Source organism: Aethalodelphis obliquidens, unplaced genomic scaffold, assembly GCF_003676395.1.
Source record: "Aethalodelphis obliquidens isolate GAN/ISIS:26980383/991018 unplaced genomic scaffold, ASM367639v1 scaffold21, whole genome shotgun sequence".
Classification (NCBI taxonomy): Eukaryota; Metazoa; Chordata; class Mammalia; order Artiodactyla; family Delphinidae; genus Aethalodelphis; species Aethalodelphis obliquidens.
The window spans coordinates 2,950,654-2,972,222 of record NW_020837965.1 but is presented as its reverse complement, the minus strand read 5'-3'; the positions used below and the strand labels follow the sequence as shown (position 1 = coordinate 2,972,222).

At 54.6% G+C, this 21,569-nt stretch overlaps 1 protein-coding gene and 1 long non-coding RNA gene across 3 annotated transcripts; one reads left to right on the top strand and one right to left on the bottom strand.

The window, feature by feature from the left end:
* Window positions 1-3,124: 3,124 nt before the first annotated feature.
* On the top strand, window positions 3,125-6,489 carry IRF2BPL (interferon regulatory factor 2 binding protein like). Its single transcript, XM_027120117.1, has one exon. It carries the CDS (start codon window positions 3,342-3,344, stop codon window positions 5,673-5,675), a length of 2,334 nt encoding a protein of 777 aa, XP_026975918.1. The 5' UTR covers window positions 3,125-3,341; the 3' UTR covers window positions 5,676-6,489.
* A 405-nt stretch (window positions 6,490-6,894) lies between these two features.
* LOC113627500 (uncharacterized) lies at window positions 6,895-14,579 on the bottom strand. Of its 2 annotated transcripts, XR_003435572.1 has the most exons (4): window positions 12,905-14,579; window positions 11,514-11,750; window positions 10,833-11,037; window positions 6,895-8,594 (listed from the first exon to the last, which is right to left on the bottom strand). It is a non-coding gene; the product is annotated as an uncharacterized LOC113627500 (long non-coding RNA). The 2 variants fall into 2 exon arrangements; XR_003435571.1 differs by having other exon boundaries at window positions 11,514-14,579.
* Between the last annotated feature and the right edge of the window lie 6,990 nt (window positions 14,580-21,569).

The following is a 21,569-nucleotide window of genomic DNA, read 5'->3' as shown; positions in this document are numbered from 1 at the left end:
AGGGTTGACGTCTGGGAGGGTGAGGCAATGCTCCCAGCAGCTCTTTACAGAGGAATCACTGCCGGGAGCCAGCCGGCCAGATAAAGTTTATTATTGTTGGGGAGTGCACAGTGAGCTCACTGTTTTGCAAAAACTGAAATCTGGCTGCTTTGAGATGAAAGAGGGGCTCCCTAGGGCTCTTCCTTCCCCCTTTCTCCCTATCCTTAAAAACTCACCTTCTTTTGCACCTAGGGCCCCAGAATGAGTGGGAAATAGGGGCGCTGGGGAGGGCTGGATGCGGAAAACAGGTTCTGAAGGTCAAGTGTCAAAATAAAAATAAATACTTCTTGGGACTTACCTCCCTGGTGGTGCAGTGGAGAAGACTCCACACTCCTAATGCAGGGGGCCTGGGTTCGATCCCCGGTCTGGGACCTAGATCCCACATGCATGCTGCAACTGGGAGTTTGCATGCCACAACTATGTAGCCCGCATGCTGCAAATATAGAACCGGTGCAACTAAATCAATAAAACAAACACTTCTTGTTGCTTCAACTGAACTTTATTACAAGTAGTAGTAATAGTAGTGATGAGTAGGGATCCTTACATTCTACGCAACTTGCAAAGTACTTCCACCCGTTAACCAGCAATAGTATCAACATTAATATCAACACTCATAATAACCAACCCTTACCGATGGCTTCCTGTGAACCTGACACTGTGTTCTACACACTGTACGGCACATTTATGCTACAGTCTGTGGCAGTGGCAGATCCACAACTTCTGTATATGGAAAAATCTAATGGCACAATCTGTTTGGAAGGGGAGCATCGGGGTTGGTTATGAAGATGTAATTGCATAGCACTTTACGTGAGATTGTATGTATTGTAACAAATGGGGGGGCGCTGATGGAAAATTTGAGCACCCCAAACCACCTCTGAGAACTTAAGCTTGTAAGGCACCATTCAAAGCAGACTTACTAGATTCAGATCCCAGTTCTGTCTCTAATGGCTGTGTGACCCTGGGCAAGTTATTTAACCTCCTTGTTTTCTGAGCTTGTAAATCAGAGTTAATAATAGAATCTACCTTGCAGATAATACTGAGTTTAATGATGATGCAAGTAAACCACCTAGCAGTGCCTGGCCCACAGCAAGTCTCAGTGAGTTGCCTCCTGTTACAAGGAGAAACAAAATGGAATCTCAAACAGTCCTAATAAGTTGGGAGCTCTGATCCCATTTTACAGGTGGAAAACAGAGGTCATGTTAGGGTAAGTAACTAGCTCGAGGTCACAAAGCCAGTAAGTGACAGAGAGGAAATTCCAACCTAGTGTGCCAGGCTCCAGAACCTGAAATTCCATTATACTGCCACCCCTCTCCAGCCTCGCCCAGGATTAGCTCAATCTTCATGGAAAAAAAAAAAAAAAGTAGGCCCAATATTTGGAAGAATCAGTTGAAATGCCCCAACTAGCCCTTTGACCAACATATCTGTTCTGCAATAAACACTAATGACGAGAGGTGATCTTGTAACGGAAAAGAAAGCAGGGCCTTGCTCAGCCATCTGGGGCACTATGGGATGAAATCACAGCACACAAGAAAGAACTTTGAAAACTGTGGCTGTGCTTTACAAAGATATATCAACATTATTAAATGCTGCCCCCACTTTCTTTTATCAATCCCGAAGAAACCACTCACCTGTTTGGTCTCTCCAGCACCTCCCCCTCCCTGCCCCCAAATGCAGCTGTGCGAAGCCAGTAGACTGTTTTCCTTAAAGGCCTCCGGGTGCTCATAGCTTCTTTAGACATTCAGCCAAAATTTTTAGAGTACGGTTTGGGGGAGTGGTATCTCACCCTGAATTCATTTAGCTCCGTCGCTGAAGCTCAGGTTCCGAGACCAGGGCACAAAAACAAAGCGAAAAGGCAGTTTCTGAAAGACTGGAAAACAGCTAATTTTGCAGGTGCTTCGGCATCAGTGGTAGCAATGAATGTGACGTTCATACCGGGGGGGGGGGGAGGTTTGATTGCAGATGTAATGGGTAATACCCTTATGAAATTCACAGCGAAAATCTTGAAACAGGACATTTAAATTCACTGCTCGGAGTGGGGTGGGGAGCGGGATCGGAAACGACGCTTGTGGTTTTCAAACGCGTTTTAACTTGGGAAAGCCGGGCGGAGAAAGGAAAGGTCATAGTCTGTTTAATTTCCACCCCCAACCCTGGTCTTCCAGCATTAGCTCGCTGGGCCTCAGCTGTTGTACACACACAGCGAAGGGGGAGGGGAGGGCGGAGGCGCGGAGGAGGGGCCGACTGGGAGGAATCTGGGCGCCCTGCCGCGCATGCGCTTTTCCCGAGCAACAAGTGGGCTCCACAGAGGAAGTGTAAAGGGGAGGGGGGAGAACTGGTGCAGAGCATGGCGGTGACGTCAGCGCTCCGCCTGGGCGGCATCCCGCGCGGCCGAGCCCGGGACAGCGCGAGCCGCAGCGCGAGCGGGAGCGCCGAGCCGCGCCTCCGGAACGTAGAGTAACAATCACAACCCCACATTCCGGGCGAGTGCGAGCGGGAAGGGATGCGACCCGGGTCGAGGCGCCGCGCGAGCGCCCTACAGCCAACGTGAGCGCCGCCAGCCGCGGGGGCCCGGGCGCCCGCCAGGCCTGGGGGCGGCGGGAACCTGCGTGCGTGCGCTCCTCTCCTCTGCTCTCGTGCGTCCTGGAAGCAGTGGCCGCGGCGGCTCCCTCCGGCCGTGCTAACCCAGCTAACGCCAGCGGAACGGCCGACGCTGAGAGGGGAGAAGCTCCTCTCTCGGCTGCCAACCCCTCCCCCGGTCCTCCGGGGAAGCAGCGACTTCAGCAAGATTGGACTCGGGCACCGGGTGGCACTGAACCCTCTACCCTTCGTCCCAGAGAGCCTGGCGGGGAGAGGACGCAGGTCGTAGGGGGTCCCCCCCAGGGGAGAGGAAGAGACAACCCCTTTCGAGCTTCCAGGCACCAGCCACTCCGGGGAGGGGGCCAAGAACCAACGGCGGTCAGCACCCGGCACCCTCGCCCCCTCCCCCCGGGCCCGGAGCTTCCAGCCCGGGTCTGCGACACCAGGAAGAAGGCGCCTGAGATCCCCTCCCGACGAAACAGCCGCAGTAGGAGGTGGGGGCGAGGAGCGGGCTGAACTCGTCCGCTGCCCGGGCGGTGGAGCCCCCGCAGCGAGGCGCTGCGCGGGCGGTGGAGACTCGCGCTTCCTCCAGCCCCTGGGGCAGAACTTTCTCGCCCCCCCTCCTTCCCCCGCAGCCGTACTCCCTCCCCAGCCGGCCAGCCCTCCGGGAGGAAAAAGCGCCGCGGAGACAGCCGGGGCGGGGGCCTACCTTACCGAGGGCCGGCATCATGTCGGCGGCGCAGGTGTCCTCGTCCCGGAGACAATCTTGCTACCTGTGCGACCTGCCCCGCATGCCCTGGGCCATGATCTGGGACTTCTCGGAACCCGTATGCCGCGGTTGCGTCAACTACGAGGGCGCGGATCGCATCGAGTTTGTGATCGAGACCGCGCGTCAGCTGAAGCGGGCGCACGGCTGCTTCCAGGACGGCCGCTCCCCCGGGCCGCCGCCGCCCGTCGGGGTCAAGACGGTGGCCCTGTCGGCTAAGGAGGCGGCGGCGGCGGCGGCGGCAGCGGCGGCCGCCGCACAGCAGCAGCAACAACAGCAACAACAGCTCAACCACGTCGATGGTTCCACCAAGCCTGCGGTGCTGGCGGCCCCGTCCGGCCTGGAGCGCTATGGTCTGAGCGCAGCCGCTGCTGCCGCCGCCGCCGCCGCCGCCGCGGTGGAACAGCGCAGCCGCTTCGAATATCCTCCACCACCGGTGAGCCTGGGAAGCAGCAGCCACTCCGCGCGGCTGCCCAACGGTCTGGGGGGCCCCAACGGCTTCCCCAAGCCCACACCGGAGGAGGGACCCCCGGAGCTGAACCGCCAGAGCCCCAACTCGTCTTCAGCGGCGGCGTCGGTGGCGTCTCGGCGCGGGACGCATGGTGGACTAGTGACAGGGCTGCCCAACCCGGGGGGTGGCGGAGGCCCCCAGCTTACCGTGCCCCCTAACCTGCTGCCGCAGACGCTGCTTAACGGCCCGGCCAGCGCCCCCGTGCTGCCCCCACCGCCGCCTCATGGTCTGGGCAGCCGTGGGCCCCCGACGCCCGCGCCCCCCGGGGCCCCCGGGGGCCCAGCTTGTCTCGGGGGCGGCCCAGGCGTATCGGCCGCGTCGTCCTCCGCGTCATCTTCGACCTCGTCGTCGGTGGCCGAGGTGGGCGGGGGTGCTGGTGGCAAAAGGCCCGGCTCCGTGTCGAGCACTGACCAGGAGCGCGAGCTGAAGGAGAAGCAGCGTAACGCCGAGGCCCTGGCTGAGCTGAGTGAGAGCCTACGCAACCGCGCGGAGGAGTGGGCCAACAAGCCCAAGATGGTCCGCGACACGCTGCTCACGCTGGCCGGCTGCACGCCTTACGAGGTGCGTTTTAAGAAGGACCACTCGCTGCTGGGCCGCGTCTTCGCCTTCGACGCCGTCTCCAAGCCTGGTATGGACTACGAGTTGAAGCTGTTTATTGAGTACCCCACGGGCTCGGGCAATGTGTATTCCAGCGCATCTGGTGTGGCCAAGCAGATGTACCAGGACTGTATGAAGGACTTCGGTCGGGGTCTCTCCTCCGGCTTCAAGTATCTGGAGTATGAGAAGAAACACGGCTCCGGGGACTGGCGCCTACTTGGAGACCTGCTGCCCGAGGCCGTGCGCTTCTTCAAGGAGGGCGTGCCCGGCGCCGACATGCTGCCCCAGCCCTACCTGGACGCCAGCTGCCCCATGCTGCCCACGGCTCTGGTGAGTCTAAGCCGCGCCCCTAGCGCGCCCCCGGGGACCGGGGCCCTGCCGCCCGCCGCCCCCTCGGGCCGGGGCGCAGCTGCCAGCCTGCGCAAGAGGAAGGCGTCCCCCGAGCCCCCGGACTCCGCCGAGGGCGCGCTGAAGCTGGGCGAGGAGCAGCAGAGGCAGCAGTGGATGGCGAACCAGAGCGAGGCACTAAAGCTCACCATGTCGGCCGGGGGCTTTGCGGCGCCGGGGCATGCGGCAGGGGGTCCGCCTCCGCCGCCCCCACCCCTGGGACCCCATTCCAACCGGACCACCCCGCCCGAGTCAGCCCCTCAGAACGGCCCGTCGCCCATGGCCGCCCTCATGTCGGTGGCAGACACACTGGGCACGGCGCACTCGCCTAAGGATGGCAGTTCTGTGCACTCCACCACTGCGTCCGCACGGCGCAACAGCAGCAGCCCAGTGTCGCCGGCCTCCGTACCCGGGCAGCGCCGCTTGGCATCACGGAACGGGGACCTGAATTTACAGGTGGCGCCCCCGCCGCCTAGCACCCACCCGGGCATGGACCAAGTGCACCCCCAAAACATTCCGGATTCCCCTATGGCCAACAGCGGGCCCCTCTGCTGTACCATTTGCCACGAACGTTTGGAGGACACGCATTTCGTTCAGTGCCCCTCTGTTCCCAGCCACAAATTCTGCTTCCCTTGCTCTAGAGAGAGTATCAAGGCCCAGGGGGCGACCGGCGAGGTGTACTGCCCCAGCGGAGAGAAATGCCCCCTGGTTGGGTCGAATGTACCTTGGGCCTTCATGCAGGGCGAAATCGCGACGATCTTAGCTGGGGATGTTAAAGTGAAAAAGGAGAGAGACCCTTGAACCACAAGACAGCCACTTCCTTAGCCCCAGACCAGCTCCTCTCCCGTCCAGAGGGCCCCTCCCCCACCCACATCGACCCTCTCTTCCCTCACTCCCAAGATGTAGAATTGTGAATATAACAAACTGCAAAAAGTTAGTCTTATGTATAGACATTATTTTCGTCGTATGTTTCTATATTTTGAAACAAAGGTATGTAACTTCTTCATTTGAAGGATAAGCTGGTTTGTGTTAAGCAGTATAATATTGGTTCGGTCATTTGCATCATATTCGTTAGCATTTATTGGTGGCAGAGTGTTTGCCTAGGTACAGAATTAATAGCCTTTAGCAACGACTGCTGCTGGTGTGTATTTTTGTAATTGTTATGCACTCACTGAAAGGAAGAAAAACACAAAAGAAAATGACTTTTTTTTTGCCAAGGCCAGTGTTGCTGCCTAAAAAAAAAAAATGATGCTATAAGATGGTGAGAGCTTCATTTCTGAACAGCCCCAAGTGTTGAAGTCTTCACTTTATTTTGTTTTGTTTTTGTTTCCTTTGCAAAATGGTAAGGGGGGTGTTGGGGGGGTGGGTGTTTTTTGTTGCAAGTTTGTGAGGGAAAATGTTTTGGTTTGTTTCTACTGACCTGAATGTGTTGGATCTTCACGTGTTGTTTTGTTTTTGCTTTATTGATGCACGGATGCTTTTGAACAGTAGAGCGAAATGCTAGACATGGAGAATCTGCTCTGTTTGTCCTTTATACATTTCTGTAGTTAACAGAACACTGTAATGTGCCTTGGAGCTTAGTAACTTGTAATAAATTCAATTGATATTAATTCTGCCCCGAGTCAGCAAATGTGTTTTTCTGGGGCTAAGACCACACAGCTCCAACATGGGGGACACCCTCCCTACTTCCACCACAGAACACAAATGCTGGTGCCTTTGAAAGCCCTCAGAGGTGGCATCTGTAGAAGGCCCTGTGCTGGCTGACTGCCCCTCCCCTTCAGTACCAGACTATTTACACTCACCTCTCTGGGGCAGGACAGTTGCTGACTAAGCGATTTCTGTTTACTCTTCAGCATCTCTGTTTTCCCCTGACGCGCACCCCAGCTGCAAATAGCATCGTCAGAAATGCTTTTTTGGTGCCTTTCCCTGTGGCCCTGAGTATATGCTGATACCCAGTGCAGCTGTGACTTAATGCAAGTGGGGTGGGGGAAACAGAACAAAACCGGGGTGCTTTGCCTCCTAGATGTGGCAAAAATCACTGTTATTGCACATTTAAAGCAAACATGTCACAGAGCTGGGAGCCAGCAGTGGAGGCAGGAGGGGTGTGGGAAGTGGGAAACAAATCCATGTTCTCAGGACTGAGTTCCCAGCAGCTTCCAGTTCATGCATCGGAGGAGAAGTTTCACCTCATTCATGACGTTTTTTTCTTTCCCTTCCTTTTTGATAATCATTTCAAAAGGCAGGACACTTAGCTGGTTGTGGAGAGTGGGGAAGAGAGAGTCCCAAACCGTGGAGGAACAATCGCTTATGACACCAAATAGAACCCGTCCCCACTGGTGAAGAAATGCGATTATTCATCTAGTTGACTTTTTGGTGGCATTTGTGAGGTACAGAGGGATGGGGATGGGACTGGAATGTCCTTTAGGGCTCTGGAGCCCTCCCAGAGCTCTGAGGGAAGGCAAACAAACCTGGTTTGAACCTTGTACTTTCCTGGGAGGCAAATGGAAGGGGAGTAGGAAATGGGGAGGGAGGAAGCAAAACACAACCCCAGATCCTATCAGAAATCCATTCCTGGCCACACCCCATTCCTGGTGGAGGCAAACTGGGCCAGGACTGTCCGCACAAGGCCAGAGGAATAGCGAATAAGGGAGCAGGTGAGTTTGGGGAAAAACAAGTCACTGGTTAGCCCAGAACACCGAGGTGGAGGTTGGGTTGGTGTTCAGACTTGCTGTTAACAACATGCTTTCAGTTTCTGTTCCTGCTTTGCCGCCACCATCACTGAAGTAGTGGAAACCATGACTCTGTGTTTGTGTGCGTGTGCGTGCGTGTGTGTGTGTGTGTGTGTGTGTTTGGAGGTGTGAATAAATGGCAGTTGGCGTATCTGCTGCAGCCTCTTAATCCTGGTACCCGGGAGGTACCTGTCTCACCTCATCAAGAATCTTCCCACATATAAATAGATGTGCGTGTCAGCTTCCTGCAAATGTGTCCTTGCATTTTCATCTGCTGCCAAGTGTTGTATTGGTGCTTATGAGTCACGGAAGCTATTTTCATCCTCAGGGGTAATTAACTTGGGGGTGACAATGCACAGCAGACTGTAGGAAGAGTTAATCCTAAAGCCTATTCTCGCCTGGCCAGCAATCACACATTTCACTTAAGGGTCTGGGTTGGCTTTTCTCATCAGCTCATTAATAAAAACCAAGCGTGTTTCGCCTGGAAGATCCTCTGAGGTGCCCCCAACCCCCACGCCCACCGCACACACCCATGAAATGGGTGAAGCTCAGCAGCCTGAGAATACAGGGATAGAGCGTCACGGGTGTAACTTAAACCACCAGTGAATGAAGGCATGGCGGGTGCAGCCACAGCATTGAGCTGCACACGCCGACTTGGACGTGTGGATGACCGGTCCAGGTGCGAACCCGCTGAGTACCGTCCGGTGGAGCCAAGTGGGAGTTGGCCCCGTCACCTGCCTCTGCGTGCGCATCCGCTCCTGCTGGCCTTCCGCTGCCTCTTCATCGCTCTTTTATTACTTTCAGGAACTTTTAGGATTATGGGATCCTCGATTTAGTGCACATAGGTAGGAAAGGGGCCTGTCATGAAGAGCTGAGAACTGTAGTTTGCTCCCTCTTGTTGCTGGGTGCAGGAGAGGCAGAGCTGTAATGATGAAGCATCCAGCACAGGCGGCCAGTTAGGTTTCACTAAGGAAACCTGCCTCGATGAGACCTGGGGGAAAGGAAGGAGGGAGGGGGTAAGAGGGAGAGCACGGGCTGAGTGGAAGTGAATTATAATGGTGCAGTTAATTAAAGTTTACCAGTACCAGGAGCCTTTGTTAAATGGCAGCTCCCCCTTCTTTGTTTTTGGAACTGTGTGACCTTTCTCTTTGCGCTGACCCATTCCGCTGCTAGTTTGGTTGCCTTAACCAGTCTTGCTTTGATCCCTCAGCTAGATTTCCCCTACCCTGACACTTTCCACATTGCACACCCAGGAAGCAATTTCCTCTCCAGTACAGGAAGATTCTTGTGGGTTTCAGAGATTCAGATGGAGATCTCTGATGAGCTAGTCTTCCTTCATCTGCAGTTCACCCTGGATCTCTCCACCTCTATTTCCTCCTTCTCATTCTCTTCCCACTCCGAGCCAAAGTGGCCAACATTGAAAAATCCATATTGCTTTTATTTATAGGCATCGTTTGTGCAGCTAACCTAAGCCTGATGCTTCTTTGAGTGGGCACAGGGGTGGGGCAAAGAGGACAATTCAACAGTCAACATTTTTTGACCTTGATCTCTGAAGGTTGCAAAATGGGAGATCCACCAGTGAGGACAGCTCACCATGTCAAGTCTAGCATTCACATCTGAACTCGCTCTGCTCACATGGGCGTGAACACATGTTTTTAAATGTGCTTTGACGGTTCATTTTCACATTCATCCAGCCCAGGCTATTGATGTAACGAGGACTGAAATTCACTTTTGTTTTCTCATACTTTGTCAAATCCAGGAAATTGGGACAGGGAATGACCCTTAAGGGCATCTGGTGAAATGCTTTTTAAACCTTTCTGGGGTCCTCTGACCTTAGAAAAATTTGGTGAAAATGATGGATACTTCCTCAGAAAGTACAGGTGCCCCCCACACACATGGACTTGCATACATTTTCTTTCCTTTTTAATTTTATGTACTTATATTGAATAGGTAATATATTCCTTTGGTTCAAAATTCAAAAGATGCAAGGGGAATACAGTACAACCGTAAGGTTTCCTTTCTACAAGTGGCCCCTCAGCCACCTACCTCCCTTCAGGGATGCAACCAGCGTTACCCAATTTTTAAAGGGGTTCATGCATATCTAAAATCCATCCATGGAACTTGAGGTTAGAACCTAGGTCTAGTTCATCCACCTAGTAAAAATGAGGGCCCCATGGCACAGAGAGGTGAAGGAACTTGCCTAAAGTCACACAGGGGCAGATCCCAGGCTAGATTCCTGTTAAGAACAACTCTAATGCACATTTAAAAAAATTAAGGACATTGAACTTACCTAGAGTTTTATATGAGAGCAGGTGCTGACGAAGTGGGCAAAAGGAGAGTGAGTACCTGGTGGGGTGGGGCTCAGTGTTTTTAGTAGCTCTTGGAGGACAGTGAACAAGCATTTGTCCCTTGGTCTCTTTTGCAGCCATACCTTTGGGGGAAGGGGATGTGGAGAGCAGTGTCTAGGTTTCTGACTGTAAATATCAGGTGGTCCTTAATTAGTGGAGTCCTTTCTTAACCTTTGAGCTGTGGGCCCTCACACGCCTCCCCCTTTGATGATTGGAAACTTCTGAAGGTTTAAAGACTGTCAGATAAGTAACCATTTGGACACAGAGGTCAGAGTTGGGGAGACCAGGACTCCTGCCACCTTCCCTTGAACTTGGGGCTTCTCTCTTCTCTCCCTGTCACCCACCTCTGCCTGGCCATCTAGGAGACAAGTGGCATGCCCGGTGCTGTGTGAGGTGCCGGGTGGATGCACACTTCAAGCCAGCCTACGAGGAAGGTGTGATGACCCTCGTTCTACAGATGTGCCAACTGTGCTCAGAGAGGTTAAATGCCCAAAGCCATCGTTGGTATTCCATTCAAGCCCAGGGCAGCCTAGAGCCAGGACTCCTATATTGCTCCACGCAGGGGGCCTCTAATTTCTGACCCACAGGGCCCAGGAAACCCAGGCTCAGAGCTTGAGCCTGTCCCTCAGCCCTCCCCATCTCCCAGAGTCTCCAAGTGAGGCTGGCCAGTGCCAGTGAGTGAGGCTGTCCCCGGGGGGCGGGGGGGGGCGCTGTTGGGAAGCCCCTGGGAGAGGGCATTTTCTAGGCTTGGTGTGCTCGGAACACACCATGGTGCTGTCCAAGCCATATTTCCAATCAGGGATTCTGGAGCAAGACTGTTCTGGAGTCTCCCTCAAGCTGCCTCCTACCCCTAAACTTAAGAATGAGCCACAAAAGCTTACCTCCTGTGGGTACCACATTGTGGACCCATGATTGGTGGGTCCGCACTTCAGGCTAGACTCGAGAGCAGTGTCGCAACCTCCCAACTGGTCTCTCGTGGGCTCCAGTCTCCACGCATTCCAGGCCAGGGCTCTGTAGCAGGCAATTCTTTTACACATCTGAACATGTCATCTCCTTGCTTAGAAACCTCCCTTGGCTCTCTGTTGCCTACAGGATAAAGTCCAAATTCCTCAGCATGGCAAGCAAAGCCTTCCACTATTTCTCCATCCCAGGGGTAGAGTATCTTAATTTTTAAAAAGGTATTACATATACATGGCAAAAAAGAAAATCAAACAGCATGAAAAGATACTCGGTGAAAAGTCAGTCAGTCTCCTTCCTTCCAGGTCTTCAGTTCCCCTCCGCTGAGGGAAGCACTGCTGGTAGTTATTTTGTGTATATTTTCAGCAGCATTAGATGCACAAAGAAGCTTAGATTTATAATATATATCTCCTGGGCGTAGATCTTAGAATAAGCCAGACAGGAAGGAAGGTCCAGGGCAAGGAACTAGACTTGGTCAGAGCCCCAGTCTGGGTCTGGGGTGTCCTCTACCTCGACAGCCAGGGATTAGCTATTACTTTTCTTTGGCTCCTGGACAAGGTGTGTGTGTGTGTGCCCTTGGCCCACGCCGGTGCACTTATACCTACCTACATCGCTGTGGTGCTAGCGTTGGGCTTCCTAAGCCAGCCCCATTGTGGCTGGGGGGTGTTCTCTGGAAAGGATGGGGATGGGGCAGTGGCCATGGACACCAGGTATTCCCTGCAGTGTCCAGCGCTTTCCCCTACTGCCACATTCTTCTCCCTTTCCCATCCCCCACAGCAGCTTGGTGAAGCTGGCAGAACTGCTTCCTCAGGTCTCTTAGGTGACAGACTGGGAAACTGTGGCTAAAAGAAAAGAGCGAGGGAGAAATGTTATTGAACGTAACCTCTGGACCCTCTGGGCTAGGCATGGTCATATACTGTTGTTCCTTTATTATGGCAAGGTTTGGAGGCTGCTCGTTGCCATTATTCTCCTTTGACAGGAAAATACCCATAGTAGGTACTGTCATTACTCCCATTTTACAGACAAGGCAACCAAGTCACAGAACAGTGAGTAACTTCCCCCCCCCCCCCCCCCAGCTTGGCCTCACTCCCTCTCTCACAGGGGAAGATCGTTCACACGCTCCCCAGGCCCACGCCCCAACACTTCACTCTCCACCAGTGCAAACCCTTCCAGGGAGGCCTGGGTTTTGTTGCAAGGAGGAGCCAGCATGTGAAATCCAGAGCCATGGGCAGTGGTTCAGAAACCACAGCTTGAGGAGGTCCAGCTGCCTCTGAGAACAGGTTTGGGTTGCTGAGGGTGCCGGGGGCAACGCTGGCGGCCAGCACCCGGGGACAGGCAGCTCTGGAATGCTGGGCCATGTGAACACGGAGGAATTAACTCTGAGCCCCTGGGTCTCCGCCCAGACGGTCACGTGACCACCTCCTACAAATCCCCACCCCCACCCCCGTTTGCCTGGAGCTGTAGGCAACTGATTCTTGACTCGGGAAGTTGCCCACAGGCCCACTCCAGTGGGGCAGGGGGACCCAGGGACTTGGAGAGGGAGGCTTCTGGAATTAGGATCATTTTAGGGGAGGGGGAGAGAACGGCGGCTGAGCTTCCCAGGGAGCAGGGGGGCCAGAGGAGGAGCTGCTGTGAGGTCCTCCATCTCACCTGGGCTTAAAATACTGACCAATCCATCTGCCCTGAGGTGCCTTCTCAGGCTCCAGGCTGCTTCCTGCCCCAGAAGGGCCTTCATGTCTCCTCGGTGACTGAGTACCACAACTGGGGCAGGGGGAGGTAGGATGCCTTAACCCGCTCCTACCGTCCTCAACCCACCCTTCCCCAATAGGGGCAGAAGGGGTCAGCAGGTGGCGGGGGCAGGGGCCAGGGTGGGGAGGGCCTCCGAGAGCCTGTGCCTCCTTTTCTTAATCCCGCATGGGCCAGGTCAAGCCCTTTTCCCTGGGAACCAGCTGAGTCAGAGCCTGCGGCCTCCTTATCCCTTCATCTCCTGTCGCACCTGCCAGTGGTTTCTTCCCAGGGATCTCTCTCCTCCCCACGGAGGCGAAGTGACTGCAGCAGGGTTCCTGTTCCCTCCAGACAGCAGAGGTTGCCAGAGGGGCCTGGAGCCCAGGCCATGGGAGGGCACACAGCCAGGCTGCCGCTTCCGCTCCACCGTCTTGCTCCCCTCGCCTTCGTCCTCCTCTCGCCCCCTGCTTCTCCTTCTACACTTATCAAAGGTCCACGCTTCACTGAAGACTTGGGTTCACCCCACAACCATTGATCCGTTGACATCTGGGTTCCACTCCTGGCTCTGCTGTTAGCTTTGGGCAAGTTGCTTGATGTCTCAGGGCCTCAGTGCCCTCCCTGTCGATGGGAACACCCCTCACCAGGTTGTTGGAAGAATTAAAACAGATAGTTCGTGTCAGTGTCAGCACAACCCAGTCTGGTCGGCTCCCAGTGCATGTTGGTTACTTGTTCCTACCCTTGTTCGTGTTTGGCTCAGGCCCCGCCCATCACTGACACCCGCCCCCCAACACACACACATACACACGCTCAGTGCTGGGAGGGGGAGGGGATGGCTAGGTGCTGTGACCACGGGGCCCCAGGAGCACAGATCTGGATCACTGGGGAAGACCCCTTCCAGAAAGTGGGGCCTGTGAGGGAAGGAGAGAGAGGGGAGAAAGGGGCTAGGGGGCAGGAGGGTAAGTTTCTGCCAGAGAAGGACGAAGACTTAGCTTGGTTGGTCTGGAATGTGGGGAGAGGTGAGGCAGGGCCAGCAAGCAGGACCTCGTGAGCGAAGCTGAGGGTCTTGGCATTAATCACGCAGGGCCACTGAAGGATGTGTGAGCAGAGGGACACCGTCCGATGTGCCTTTTGGAAATGTCTTTCTGGCGGCAGCGCGAGGACTAGATGATCCGGCAGGAGAAGCAAGCATGGGAAACCAGCTAGGAGGCGGCTGCAGTGATCCAGGCAAGAGGTGATGAAGCCAGTTCAGGAGGGCCTGTGATGGCTGGCGGGGAGTGGGTGGGGGCATCCGAGAGCTGTAAGGAGGAGAGCTGGCAGGTGCCTGAGGGTGAGGCAGAGGAAGGAAGGAGGCAGGCTCATCCTCAGCTCAGGTGCCCAGGGAATGCAGCACGGGGCGCAGGGGTAGCGGAAGAGGTCTGGTCAGTTTGGGGCGCTTGTCTGAGGTGCCACGGGCCAGCTCAGGGTGGACCTGCAGGCCCGGGCTGTGCAGACAGGTCTGGGCAGGAACTGAGAGGTGCTGTCTGCCTTGTGGGTGGTAGTCAGAGGTGTGAGTTTAGGTGAGGTCCCTGAGGGAAAGTGGGCAGAAAATGAGAAGAGGATGGAATGCTGGGAGCACTCACCTTCCAGGGCTGGAGAGGAGGAGCCTGGGAGGAGAAGGGCAGCAGCAGAGAAGGGAGGACAATCACAGCAAGTGGCATCCTGCCTGCCAAAGCAGATGCCGCCGGATGGGGTCGTCAGTAGCGTCAGGCGCTGGGCTGAGACGGAGGAAGATAAGGCCCAAAAGGTGTCCGTTGAATTTAGCAGCAGGGAGGTGCCTGGAGACCCTGGCCAGAGAGGTGTGTAGAGAGTGGAGGGGACAGAGGCTAGGACGCAGTGTACTAAGGGGACAGCAAAAGGCCCAGCTTGTCCCAGGGTCTTGGCTCCGAAGGGAAGGAGTGAACCTGGCAGCGAGGGGGCGGGGGGGCGGGAGTCTCTCTGATCCAAGTTGAGGGAGACATAAGCATGTTTATAGGGAAAGAACTAGAAGGAGAGGTTGAATATACCAGGAGGGGGATCGGTATGAATGAATGACAGGCTCCAGGAGGGGAGGAGACAGCAGGAGAGGCAGCATAGGGCACTGGAAAGTCGGATTAATAATAGCTGTCATTTAAGTGCCTGCTGTGTGCGGGGCACCGTTCTCAGCGCTTTGCATTTGCTACCCCACCTGGTCCACACAACAGCCTATGCAGTAGGTGCTCTTATTATCCTCATTTTACAGATGAACGACCCTGACACAGAAACGGTAAGTAGCTTGCCCAACGTTGCACAGCTAACATGGGGTGCTGCCCATGTGCCAGGACTTGAGTCCAGGCAGGGTGCCCCCAGGGGTGTGTAGTCGTCAAGACCAGACCTAAGAGCAGACCTCCTGGGTTTAAATCCCAGCGCCTCCACTCATTTGCTTTGTCCTCCTGTCCCTTAGTTTCCCTGCCAAAAAAGGGCATGAGAATTGTACCCATTTCTTAGTGCTACTGGATGGATCAAATGTGTAAATGCCCATAAAACACTTGAGCAAGGCTTGGCGAACAGAAAGCACAGGTGGAGGGACTTGCCTGGGACAGATTTGGGTGCTTCTCATGCTGGGAGTGGAGGGAGGAAGCTAGCACAGGCTGATGGAGGGAGGAGCGGAGGGAGGAAGCGAGCACAGGCTGATGGAGGGATCTGCGGAGTCCTTGGCCCTTTTGTACAGTGTTTATCTATTTATGGGCCCTCTCCTGGGTCAGACGGCACCTTGCAGGCAGGTGTAAGAGCAGCTTGTGCTGGAGTTGAAGCAGCCCTTGGGACCAGATCCCAGTCTCTTCACTCCACTGCATCGCCATGGGACCTTCTGCACGTTCCTCTCAGAGCCTTCGTCTCTTCCCAGGCCAAAGGGGCAGTGATGCCCACCTGCTGGGCCATGGAGAGGATGAAATGAGATCATGTGCGTGAGTGGGCATGCCCATAGCAATGCCAGGCACCTGGGTGACACTTGTTATACAGAAGCTACCTCCGCCACTTCTACAGACATTGATGGAGCAGGGGCCAGGTACTGTTCTAGAATGAAATTATTATTATCCCTAGAGCCTCATCAGAGTACCTAGATGGTTACTAACTGTTGGGCAGAGGGCGTCTCCAGCAGGGATTAAGGACGAAGTGAAGGAGGAGGTGCTAGGATGAATTAGTCAGAAAAGGAAAGTGGAGAGTTTGCGCGTAACCTGCACTGTTAGATATCCGCGGGCCCACAAGCTGCACCCCACCTAAGACAGCACGCTATGGACTGAGTTTGGCAGATCCCAAGTTACATGCAGATGTGACTTGGAAGATGAGAGTGTAGTATGCTGAGCACCTGAGGACTGGTGGCAGGGCATCCAGGCTGGTGGGACATTTTGTTATTTATTTATTTATTATTTTTGGCTGCATTGGGTCTTCGTTGCTGCGTGTGGACTTTCTCTAGTTGCAACGAGCAGGGGCTACTCTTCCTTGAGGTGCGTGGGCTTCTCATTGCAGTGACTTCTCTTGTTGTGGAGCACGGGCTCTTGGCTCGTGGGCTTCATTTGTTGTGGCAGGTGGGCTCAGTAGTTGTGGCTCATGGGCTATAGAGCGCAGGCTCAGTAGCTGTGGTGCACGGGCTTAGTTGCTCTGCGGCATGTGGGATTTTCCCGGACCAGGGCTTGAACCCGTGTCCCCTGCATTGGCAGGCGGATTCTTAACCACTGCGCCACCGGGGAAGCCCCTGGTGGGCAATTTACTTCCCAAGGTTTGTCCTCTTGGGGACTGTGAAATCCAATCCACCTGACTTGGAGATGGGATCTCCCGGTAAAGGAAGAAGTTTGTTTGGCGGATCGTGTGGGTTCTGGGCAGGACGGGCTTATGGGTGTGGACCCGTGCAGTAACACTGAGCACCTTGTTCGAAAGGGATAGTTTAATGCTTTGCTTTTGTCATCTTGAAATTCTTCATAATTTTGAACAAGGAGCCCTACATTTTCATTTTGGCTTGAGCCCTGCAAGTTATGTAGCCTGTTCAGGTTCTAGGGCCTGAGGTGTTTGTCTCCTAGCCCATAATGAACGTGGCAGGGCCCACATTGGCACCTGGCCCTGGATGTGATGGGCCCAGAGAGGGATGAGGGAGGCTGCATGGGGCTCTGTCCCTTCGGAGGCCTGGAGCTGGGGTGAGACCTGTGGTATTAAGTGGAGCATGCCCGACAGAGTCAGACCACTGGATTTGTGTCCTCACCCTGCTACTAGCCAGCTGTGTGCTCTCCAGCAGGCTCTGGACATCTCTGAGCCTGTTTCCCCGTCTGCAGACTGCGGATAGGGTGACCACATGACAGGAGGGTTAAATGAGGTAATGGGCAGAGAGTGCCTGGTACGTAGTAGGTGCTTAGCAGATGTTTGCTGGTGGGTGCCTGCTTGGGCCCAGAATGCAGCTGGGCTGGGAATAACATGGTCCTACTCCAGGAGACGATGGGAGAAAAGGCACCATGTCCGTGCACTACCCTGTAGGGGATGTAGAGGGCTGAGTGCCATCCTTGGAACCGTCTTCCAGGAAATGGGCTGCCAGCTCCCCCTCCAAACGGGCCACCATCTTTGGCCACTTCATCTCCAGAGTGAGCAAAGGTAGAACAAATCCAAGCCCTGGCCCAGAGCTGGGAATTCCAGGCTGTCGGGCCTTGTTCTGGGGCCCTGAGCAATCCTACCCCTCGCTCCGCAACTGTCTCACACCCTAGTTTCCCCAGATCCTCTCCAGGGAGAGCAGCTTTCCCTGTGTAATAAGGCAGTGCCCCTTCCCTCCGGAAGGCCTCCCCGTCCAGGGGATATAGCTGTGGGCTGAGGTCACGTGTTCCCTCCTCCTCAACACCCCATTGTCCTGTCCCCACCCCCCTTCTGATCCTTGATTTACCCTGAGCTGGATTAAGACCTTTAGCCTCCCTCGGAGCTGAGAGGTTAAGATGCACCTCCCCCCACCCACTCACATACAAATTCAAAATAAAAACCACCCTCAACCTTAAATCGGTGTGACGAAGTCCAACAAAGTTCTGATTTTTCCCAGGACGACTACTTCCTTGCTATTTTTGAAATACTAAGAATTAGCTCTTAAAAAAAGCAAACCACACCAAAATGCTTTGTTGATGCCCTTTTACTGCCAGTGCCCTAAGCACACGCTTACTCCGCCTGTTCAGTAACCTGGCCTCGCCTGCCCCCTCCCCTGTGCCAGAGCGGGACAGAGGCCTGACCTGCAATACAGGGCATTGGGCCACTCTGCTCAGAGCCTTCCCCAGGGGAGAGGGAAGCCCTGGGCCAATCAGCCCCTCCTGGAGAGGTGGTGTCAGGAAAGCCCAGAAGGTTCCACTCCACCCCTGCCACAGGCTCACCCTGTCCTCCCGACCAGAGCAGCCAGGGCCAGCACGGGCCCTCGTCCAGTCCTCCAGCTGGCCAAGGACGGCTGGGCTGCGTTAGTGCCCAGGCCTGCTGACCTTCACTCCACACCTGCGGCTGGTCTCCCTGCCCCAAGCTCCTCCCCTTCCCGCTGTGGGGGAGGAGCGAGCAAGTGCTGGAACTTCTGCACACTGGCTCTTCCAGATCCTTGCTTATAATCCCTGGACAAAAATAAATCCTGTGTGTCTGAGCAGGAGAGGGTAGCAGGGTGAGATGGTGGGAGACAGAGGAGGCAGGCAGAAGGCCTCAGACAAGCAGGAAGACCAGGCCTCCTTAGCACCCCCAGTGAATGTCCCAAAGAAAGGGGCTGATACCGGGCATCCCAGAAAATTCCAGGTGGGAGAACCTTTTGGAGCACTTCGTTTTGCTGAGAGCTAACAGGCCCAGAAAGCGGGCAGGTCATTTCCCTAATGTCAGCAGCAAACAAGAGGCTGGTGGATCAGAGCCCTGTGGGCTTTGCTCTGGCTCCTCCCTTTTCCCTGAGTGAGGCATGAGGACTGGCCCCCAACCTCCTGGGTGCGCCTCCCCTGAGCACCCCCTGATCAAGCCAGAAGGCACCTCTGCATCCCCTGCCTGCCCGCCACTGTCCACTTTCCTGCTCAGCTCTTTCTCTCCCCACACTACCCAGCACCCATCCAGCTTATCCCCCTTTCACCTCCTCAAGGAAAGGGACATTTATTACTGTGTCTGGTGTGGCACATAGGAAGCTATATATCCCTCTCGATGATAAACCAAAGCCTGAGGTTATATGTTTTCTGGAGGAAATTTCACATTCCAGGAGAGAGAAAGAAAGGATTGGTGGATTCTGAGCACTTTACATGTGCAAGGCATTTTCCTTACTTGACTTGCAAGCCTTAAGGCAGTGCTGCAAAGCATCTTCCATCCGAGAGATGAGCCTTTGAGCCAGAGAGCTTTAAGGCGCTGGCTGAAGGTCGCGGAGCAGCAGTGCTCAGCGGAAACCCGTCTCCCATCCACTCCTTGCATCTCTGGGCCCCGCATCTGCAGCGCTAGGGATGCGGCTGGCCTGCAGCGAGTGCTCTCTGGGCATGATCTCACTTTATCCTCACAGCACCCACGAGAGAGCTACTATTGTCTCCTCTTTTTACAGTGTTGGAAACGGAGGCACGGGGAGGTTAAGGGAATATGACCCCCCCACTAGACAGAAGTGGAGGTGAAACTTGAATGCAGGGACTCTGCTGCAGGCCCGTGCTCTTAATCAGGCACAATCTGAGTCCTCCCCGATACTTCCAGCCCCTTGTCACCTCGGCCTCGGGGATGTGGGTTTCAGGCCAGCCTCCTAGAGTCTCCTTGGGAGGTCAGGGGCTGTGGGTTCTCATTCTGCAGCCACTCTGGTTAAAGGCTCAGGGAAGGAGGAAGGAAAGATACGGGCTAGAGTGGAGTTTGAGATTTGTGTCTTGCCCTTTTTTAGAGTTTTCGCTTTGTCCCTGCGGCTCTAGGGGATTAAGGTTGTATGTTTCTTTCCTCAGCCAGGGCTTCCCCCAGAAAAGCCCATGAAATACACAGATGGGGGGGAACGGTATTTGGAAAGAGTTCATTCAGGCTTCGGGATTAGACAGAAGGGTTTCATGTTTCTTCTGTACTAGTGATCTTGGAAAAGTCACTCTGAGCCTTGAATTTCTTTCTGTCAAGTAAGAATAGTGCCTCCTTTGAAGAGTTATAAAGGGGGTCAAATGAGACGATTGATTATTGTAAACTGTGAAGTCGTCTATAGTTGTCAATTCTGACGCGTTGATGCTATTACCTTCCTAATTGAGGAGCAGTGAAGGTGGCTGTGGGAGTGACAAGCTGGGCAGTTAGGATGCTGGTAAAGTGAATTTTGTCCCAGAGCCCTGAGACCTCTAAGCTACAGGGGAGAAGCTGCAGATGGGTCAAGATGCTTTACTGGTGCCTTGCGGGGGGGATCAAGAAACTGGCTTTGCCTGGGCTGCTGAGGAAGCAGCAGAAGCTTGCATCGCCCAGGGTGGAACACACCCACTGCCCTTCCAGAGTGCAAGGCCCCTGGGCTCACACCGTCAGACAAGAGCAGTGACATTCTCCCAGTTGATTCCACCCCAGGTTCCCCCAAAGGGGAGGAGCTCCTGGCCATTTTCAGGAGTTCTCATTTCCAATCTGCCCAGGTGGTTGCAGGGAGATTGGAGGCTGGGGGAAAACATGAGGAACCTTCGCCTAAAGCGAGCCAGGGGTCCGTGGCACCAGGAGGAAGGGCTGCTGCAGGCGGATGCGGTCTCGCTGGCTTATGTAACCATTTCCCTCAGCACCCCCCCGCCCCGAGTATGCACAAACAATAACTTGGAATAGATACCAGTCTGGTTGAGGCAGGTCATCAAAACCTGGAACTGTCCCTGCCAAACAGGAACGTCCTGTCCCCTCAGCTGAGCAGATGCCTGGCTTATGGGGGGAGGAATGAGAGATGTAATCAGGCTCTCAGAGTCAGGAAGCATGGATTGTCCTTGCTTTGTTGGGTCATCTGGTCAATTATCACTTATTCAGCATTCAGAATGTGGTCATAAATAAGCCAAAGTCCTTGTTGGTGTGCTTACAAGCTATCGGGGAAGGGTTCCAGAAACACAAAACTTGGTGACAGAGGGGCAACTGCTTTAGCTTGGGCAATTTGGCTTGGGTTTTGATGAGTGAATAGGAGTTCACTGATCAGGGAAGGGAAAATCCCAGGTCTTATTTGTCCACTGGTTTAACATGAAAAAACAACCCTGTGCAGAATACATGAGTGCTAGGAGGTGCTCTAAGGTGGCAGGAAAGCATGACTTAGGAATGAGACCATTCTGGGTCTGACGGTAGAGTTCCCTGATACTGTAATTTTGGCCTCTGCCCCACTGGTCAGGCCTCCAGCCCTTCTCTGGGCTCTGTTGGAAGAAAACTTGGCCCAAAGCAAATTTCTCTCTCCGAGTGTGCCATCCAGTGCCTTGATAACTGGGAGCACAGAGGTCAAGGGAGGACATTTTATTGGTGCTGCAGAGAGTCAAAATACACGGATGGGAAGCCTTCCCCATCTCCCTGCCCCCTGCCCTCTTCCCCGCCTGCCCTGGCCACAACCACCAGGCATCCTCATCTCTTTTAACCTGTTCTTGCTTGGCCCTGAAATAGCTTGGCTCAGTCCTTGACCTGCCATTTCCTAGACCTCTCACTTGGCTCAGTGGTTCAGGACCCAGACTCCTATGTGGCCATCTCCAGTTATTCCTTAGGTCCAGACCTTGCACACACAGCCTGATTGAGTCTGCAGCCCCATAAGCACTCACAGGTAAGACCTCTTGAATAGCAAAAGCACACAATCCCAGGCTAGCTATGTGCCCCCAGGCTGTCACCCACTTGAATATGTGAGCCCACGCTCACAATTTCCAGGATCAGATAGATCAACTGTAGGGCAGAACTTGTGGAGTGGGCACACCTGGGCTGTTTGTGACAGTAGCCCCTCATCGCTTAAACAGCAGGGAATGCAAAGCCATGCA